A 6,691-nucleotide genomic window follows, 5' to 3' on the forward strand; every position below is an offset into this window, starting at 1 on the left:
ATACTGGCTAGGGCTAAAAACATATTTAAAAAAAAATTTTTTTAAGGCTTTCTGGGGTGGGACCCTTTGAGTGATGAGATTGGGATGGAGGCCAGAGCAGAGGCTGTGGAACAGGTGTACGAGGACATTGTGGATCTTTTCTTAGTGTGGGTTTCTCCAGAAGCAGATGCTGAGGCAAAGATTTGAGATTATTTGGAAAAGGCAAACATTGGTAGGGGAGGCAGGAGTAACACAGAAAAGGGGAAATAGCCAAGAAACAGTAAGTTATTAAGCCAGAACCTCTGTAGGGACCTGGGGCTTATTATTCTGTTGGGGAACTTTGAGAGCCAGGTACAACACACACTTGAGTTATCCCAACAGAGAGGTGAGGGACCTGGAGTATTTATATACCGTCACTCGTTGAGGGCCGTTAGAGTGGGAAGTTGCATGTACTACCTGGCACTGAAGGCTTGCCATGTTCATATCTGGGACATAGCAGGCACCAGAGGTCGGAGAATGCCCAGATAAAGCTTCATGTGCTGGCACTGGTATTCAAACCACCATGTATTGATAGGGGGAGGGAGATGAGATATGGACTTAGCACCCACAGTATCTGCTACATGCTGCCACCCAGGCACATTCACCCAAACACTACTTCTCAGCCAGGCACCACAGCCACTCCCCAACACCAATGCCTCCAGAGATTAGATGACAACAATTCTAGTCCAAATTGAGTTTAAATCTGCCCTCTACTGGGAACCCTGACCAGGGATCAAACTGGTGACCTCTTGGTTCACAGGTCAAAGCTCAATCACTGAGCCATACTAGCCAGGCCCAAATTGAGTTTAATAGGGAGTTTCATAAAGAGATTCACTGGAAATGTAAAGGTCCGAGATAGGGGCTTGGGTGAGCTCTGAATTAGAAAGCAGTAGGACCCAGGGTTAAAGACCTGAAGAGGTTGGGGGTTCATCTTAAGAATTCTATTGGGGTGATACTGGGAGCTGTTTTGGGATGCCCCAAGTATCATTTAGGGGAATTGCATCTCGGGTTCCAGGTGTGAATAGCTAAGTGAGGATAGGGGTAGGGGTTCAGGGTGTTTCACAGAAACAATCAAGGAGCCTCGATTTCACAGAAATCATCAAGGGGGCTCCTTGTGGGTGGGAGAGGGATAGTACATCACCCCAAATATTGGGGACTGTTTACCCCCACCACAGCAGCCACTTTGAGGTTTTAATGTAAGACCCCAAGGGCAGGACATTCCACATACATTATCATGGATTTGCAACATTAGCATACGCTGGCTGTCCCACAGGACGGTGGGGACTGGAAAATCAGTCCAGGTTCTGGGTTTTGAGTCCTAAGAGGACAGGCCTGGGGGTGCCACGCGGCTCCTCTTCAATAGCTGCCGGAGCTGTAACAAGACAAGGCAGAGAGAGATGTCTTGGAGGTTGCAAGGAGAGGTGGGGGAGGCAGAGCTGGTGAAGTTGGAGGTTAAAGAAGAAAAGTTGAGTGGAGTCAGTTGGGTTTAAAGATCAGAGGTTCAGAGTCAAGATTTGGAATTGAGGGTGAAAAGGCTCAGAGCCAGAACTGGGGATGAAGGGAAGCTATTGCTGGTTGGGAGTTCCCTCCTTTGGGTTTGCATTGAGGGCTGGGAGTTAAAGGGTAGAGACATGGGGCCAGAGGTCCCATTTGGGGGTCAGGAGTCCCATTTTGAGATCAGGACTCAGGGTTATGGGCAAGGGATTGGAGGCCATACTTGAGGATCAGAGGTCGTTCCCTGAGGTCAGGATTCAGGGTTGGAAGTAGAGGTCATATGTTGAAGTCAGGGTTTAAGTAGAGGTCAAGAGGAGTTACCATTACAAGGTAAGGAATCAAAACCTGGGGTAAGAGGTCACATTTGGAAGTCAGGGTTTTTTAAGGTCACCTTCTGAGATTATCTCTAAGGTCAGGAATGTGTAGGGTCAGGGGTTCACCCAGTTAGGTCAGAGGTCACTCAATGCTCACCCCTTCAGGGCCCGGCCCAGGCCGCAACAAGTGGATGGGCTGTTCATTCTCCAGGTTTCGCAATGCTGGATCTGCCCCAGCTGCCAGCAGGTGACGCACTATGGCCTCCTGGTGTGGCCCAGGGGGCAGGGCAGCTGCCATGTGGAGGGCTGTGTTCCCATGGGCCTGGGGACAATGAGGGGAGGACTGATAAGGATTCAGACTCAGCCAACCTGAGCTCTCAGCACCACACTTCATATTCTGCCACATCCACAGCACAGCACAGATTTCTCACTTCACAGAGACATGCCATACACCCCTTTCACATTCCAGAACCTCCCTCCACAACCACATTACACACACCCCTCTGTCTATGTACTATGCATCATCTCAGTCTACAGTCACAACCTGTATAGTCCCCATCCAGGTCCCGTACAATGTCCCCTCTACGGTCACAGCCCATAGGACCAACATCCCACTGCCCTCTCTGCCATATCTCTCATAATCTCCACATTCTAGCCTAGGACCCTACCTTCATGTTGACAAAGGCCCTCAGGTCTCCCTGTGGCAGCTCCAGCAGCAGCTGAACTAGGACGGTGTTGGCGGCCTGCACAGCCAAATGCAGAACAGTCTTGTTGCTCTTGATCTCCTGTGGGAAGGGGTACAGCAGAGGTCAGGCCAGTCCTCACACTCAGGCCTCCTGTCAGAGCCCAAGAGCCTGTAGAGACCCTGCCTCTCCTTTGTAAGTACCCAGGGGTGCCTTATACAGTTGTATGGACTGTGCACTATACAAAAGTTTAGGGGAGTGCCATTTACGTCACACAAATCACAGAACATTACATTTATTAAGATAATTTTCCAGCCCAAGTGTCTAAGAAAAATGCTTCTTTCTAATCCTCCAAGGTGTGCTCTGGGCTAGCAGCTGCCTTGGCCACCCCACATTCTATTAAGCATAGTAAATTGTACCTACATCCTATATGGGTGGTACTTTATCTATTACAAGGATGGGAGTTGAGCAACATTACTTAGTGGACTAACCTAAGCCTGTATCCATTTCCATATTAAGCTGTTCTCACATTTTGGAGTAAAGCAAGCCATTTTCCACAATGAAACTTTAATATGTGCCTTTAAAGAGTTTATAATGATAATAAACATTAAAAATGTTAGGTGTTTATACAGGGCAAAACAACTTAGTTGGCTCACCAAATAAATTATGAAGAGAAAACAGAGATGGAGGGGGAAGCTCTATATTAAGAGTGACTTAAAAGATATATCATTGCTCCCTGGCTGGTGTGACTCAGTTGGTTGAGCATCATCCTGTGCACCAAATGGTCACCAGTTCAATTCGCAGTGGGAGGCAACCAATCGATGTTTCTATCTTCCTTCCTCTCTCTAAAAACAATTTTAAAAATATTCAAACAAACATATTGCAATATGTGAGCTTTATTTGGATCTGTGGGGGGTTCTTTAAAGAAAAAAATAAATGTATGTCACTTTAGAGCCACACAAAATTTGAATAAAGCTAGAATATTTGACATTATGAAATTATTCGTTATTTTTTAAAAATATTTTTATTGATTTCAGAGAGGAAGGGAGAAGGAGAGATAGAAATATCAATGATGAGAATCATTGATTAGCTGCCTCCTGCACGCCCCCTACTGGGGATCGAGCCCACAACCAGTGCATTTGCCCTTGACTGGAATCAAACTATCGACCTTCAGTCTACAGGCCGATGCTCTATCCGCTGAGCTGAGCTGGCTAGGGCTTGTTCATTATTTTTAAAGTGGAATAATGATATTAAGGTTAAGGGTTATTTTAAAGACACACAAATATTTATGAATAAACTTATATGCTTGGATTTGCTTAAAAGTAATATAGCTAAGTGGAAGAATAGATGGGGCAGGACTGGCTATGAGTTGCTTGTTATTGATGTTTGCTTGGTACATGGAGTTCATTATACTATTTTCTGTACTTTATCTATGTTAAAATTTACCAAAAAAAAACCCAAAAGCGATATGTGGATGTTTAATTCTCTCAGCTAGCTCGTAAGTATATAATAAAGAGCTCAATTCTGGGATCAGACTTCCTGGGTCTAATCTCCTCTCTGACACTCACAATCTATAAGATTTTTGACATCTTGTGCTTCAGTCTCCTTATCAGTAAAACAGAGAAATAATAGCACATGCATCTAACGGTGTTTGTGAGAATTCAATCCTCTATGAAACTCAGTGCTTGATAAATAGAAGCTCAGGTCAACAATATCATTTCCAGTTGACAACTGGGGCACAGAGAAGTGAAGTAATGTACTCGCGGACACGCAGCTGGGAAGAGGTAACATCAGTGTTTGTTTGGAGCCCCTGGGCAGCCAGGTGCCCCCGTCCCACAAGTCCTCCTAGGGACTGGCTTCCCGTAGCCCAGCTCACCTGGCTGGTGTGATCAGCACCCATATGCAGCAACATTTGGACGCAAGACAGCCGGTCTCGGGCCTGAATACTCAGCACCCGGGAACAGGGGTCAGGTGAGACCATAGCAACATTGAGAGCCAGGATGGCTGTATGGAGGGGGGTGAGTCCTGCAGAATGAAGATAGTGAGGGCTCTGCATCTGGAGCACCCACCCTGCCCAGCCCCACCTTCTGCACCTGCCCAACCCCACCTGCCACATCCGCCCTGCCCACAACCCAACTTACCCTCGAAGTCCCTGGCTTCCAAATCAACCCGAACCCCTGAGTTAATCACAGCCTGGGAGGAAGAGAAGGAAGAGCTAGATTAGGGTCTCCCCAGGCCTCCCAGTCCTAGAAGCCAGAATCTGGGCAATCAATGACCCCATCTACCACAGCCATACCGAGAGGACTCCTGGGAGGCCATAGGTAGCAGCCACATGCAAGACAGAACGTCCCTGATGGTCAGTAGCATTAGGCTCAGCTCCCAGGTTCAATAGATCCTCCACAATCAGAGGCTGGTTGGCAGCAGCAGCCACCAGGAGAGGAGTCTGCAGGTGAAAGGAGAAGTCAGACTGAGCCCCAGCCCCCTCGCAGGAATCCAGGCCCCCAGCCCCTCTGCCCTCAGATTGAGTAATCCAAGCCCCTGGCCTTCACCTTGCCCTTATGCTCACGAATGTCCAGATGTCTGTATGTTTGGAGCACCTCAGCTGCAGCGTATGCTGCCCAACGCAGCCCCCGAGCTGCCAGCAGGTGCAGGAGCCTGAGGACAGGTGGGAACAGTAGTTAGTACAGATGGCCAGGCGGGCCATGAACCCACAGACTCTATTCCCCCTATACTCACGTGTCTCCCTCCTCGTCTTGGGCCAGCAGCCGCTGTGGACCCAAGGCCAGCATTTGAGCACGGGCTGAGTCGAGGGATGGTCCAGTGACCAAAGAGGGTAACTGTGGGGGTCCTGAGGGGAGTCCAGAACCTTTCCAGGATCCCACCTGTGGCAGGGAAGGTTCTACATAAAGCTGGGTATCCAGGGGGTCCTGAAGGATGCAGGTGGTGAGGAGAGCCAGTCAGCTGAGGAGTCCCTCTTCCCAACCCATCCCACCACACACATACATATTCAGAGTACCAGGTAAAGTGGCTGCGTGTCCCATCTGTGCCAAGTGAACTTAGACCTTTGGGCCTTAGTTTTGCCTATCTGAGGAATGGGATCTTAACCCAGCCCCAGACAACTCAGAATGCTGCATGAAGGCAACTGGGAACTTTGGGGCCCTTCAGCATTCTGTTCCCACTCTGTATCTTACCTCCATCCCCAGGAGAAATGGATATGGCTGCCCTGGGTCCGAGAGTGGGCAGAAGTCAGAAGTCAGGAAACTTTCAGCAGCAGAAGTAGGATAAGAGTAGGCACTGTCTGTGTAGGCAGCAAGGGTGTTGGGGCTCCAGTCTGGAAAGCCTGTGGTGGGGACCAGGCTGCCAAGTCCAGAACCCACAGCCTCCTGGTGGGCTGGGAAGTGAGTATGGCCTGCATGTGAGAGGAGGAGCAGGGGCAGGCCTGGTTACCGGAGTTAGGAAAGTCACAGCCAAGGCTGGAGGACCTGTGTGAGGGCCTGGAATCTCCCAAGGTACTGAAAGCTAGTACTTCTAGGATCTAGAATTCTGGGACACCAAGGAGTTGGAAGGTTGGACTTCTGGGACCTGGACTCCTAGGATGCTGAGGGGTTGAGGGGTTGAGGGTCTAGACTCCCAGAATACGAAAGGCTGGGAGGTCCCTGGGCACCAAAGGACCATATGCATAGACTATTGGGCTGCAGAGAATCTCTGGAAGATCAAACTTCCACTGGGTCCTGGCAAGAACCAGAGCCTGACTCCTAAAGTTCCCCAAAGTTCTAAGAGTGGGGATGTGAGTCCCAGAGGGAAGCTGGAGCTGGGAGTTTCCAGACTTACCAACCTCACCCTCGTTCACAGATGGAGTCAGGGGCTGGGCCAGGGGAGGTGGGAACTGTCCCTGTAGAGACATAAGGAAAAAGGAACATGGTTGAATTTCTCTGGAGATTCTTCAACATCCATTCCCCAGCTCTAGGATGTCTAAATCAGCACTACATCTCTCATCATCCCTGAGGACCCAGCAAGCCAGCAAGCCCTGCTCACAGCACAGGGCCTCCTGAGAGCTGTAGTGGACAGGGCTTCATGGGCCTCACCGGTGCCCCACCGGCGTCAGGCTGTTGCTGGCGGCGCCTCTGTTCTTCCAGGAGCTTTTTCACGGTCTGCGATGGGCAGTGGCTGCGCTCATTACGG

The 6,691-nt window shown here is 49.5% G+C and overlaps 1 protein-coding gene across 2 annotated transcripts; it reads right to left on the reverse strand.

Moving 5' to 3' along the window:
• Positions 1–804: 804 nt before the first annotated feature.
• On the reverse strand, positions 805–6,685 carry NFKBID (nuclear factor of kappa light polypeptide gene enhancer in B-cells inhibitor, delta). Of its 2 annotated transcripts, none has more exons than XM_006765028.2 (11): positions 6,595–6,685; positions 6,341–6,401; positions 5,701–5,918; positions 5,246–5,436; positions 5,059–5,164; positions 4,806–4,952; positions 4,651–4,702; positions 4,386–4,534; positions 2,495–2,611; positions 1,984–2,148; positions 805–1,390 (listed from the first exon to the last, which is right to left on the reverse strand). In XM_006765028.2, exons 3-11 carry the CDS (start codon positions 5,704–5,706, stop codon positions 1,337–1,339), a joined length of 987 nt encoding a protein of 328 aa, XP_006765091.1. In that variant the 5' UTR covers positions 5,707–5,918; positions 6,341–6,401; positions 6,595–6,685; the 3' UTR covers positions 805–1,336. The 2 variants fall into 2 exon arrangements, with proteins under 2 accessions (XP_006765091.1, XP_006765092.1); XM_006765029.2 differs by having other exon boundaries at positions 6,545–6,598.
• Positions 6,686–6,691: the final 6 nt, after the last annotated feature.

Source organism: Myotis davidii, unplaced genomic scaffold, assembly GCF_000327345.1.
Source record: "Myotis davidii unplaced genomic scaffold, ASM32734v1 scaffold681, whole genome shotgun sequence".
NCBI classification, from domain to species: domain Eukaryota; kingdom Metazoa; phylum Chordata; class Mammalia; order Chiroptera; family Vespertilionidae; genus Myotis; species Myotis davidii.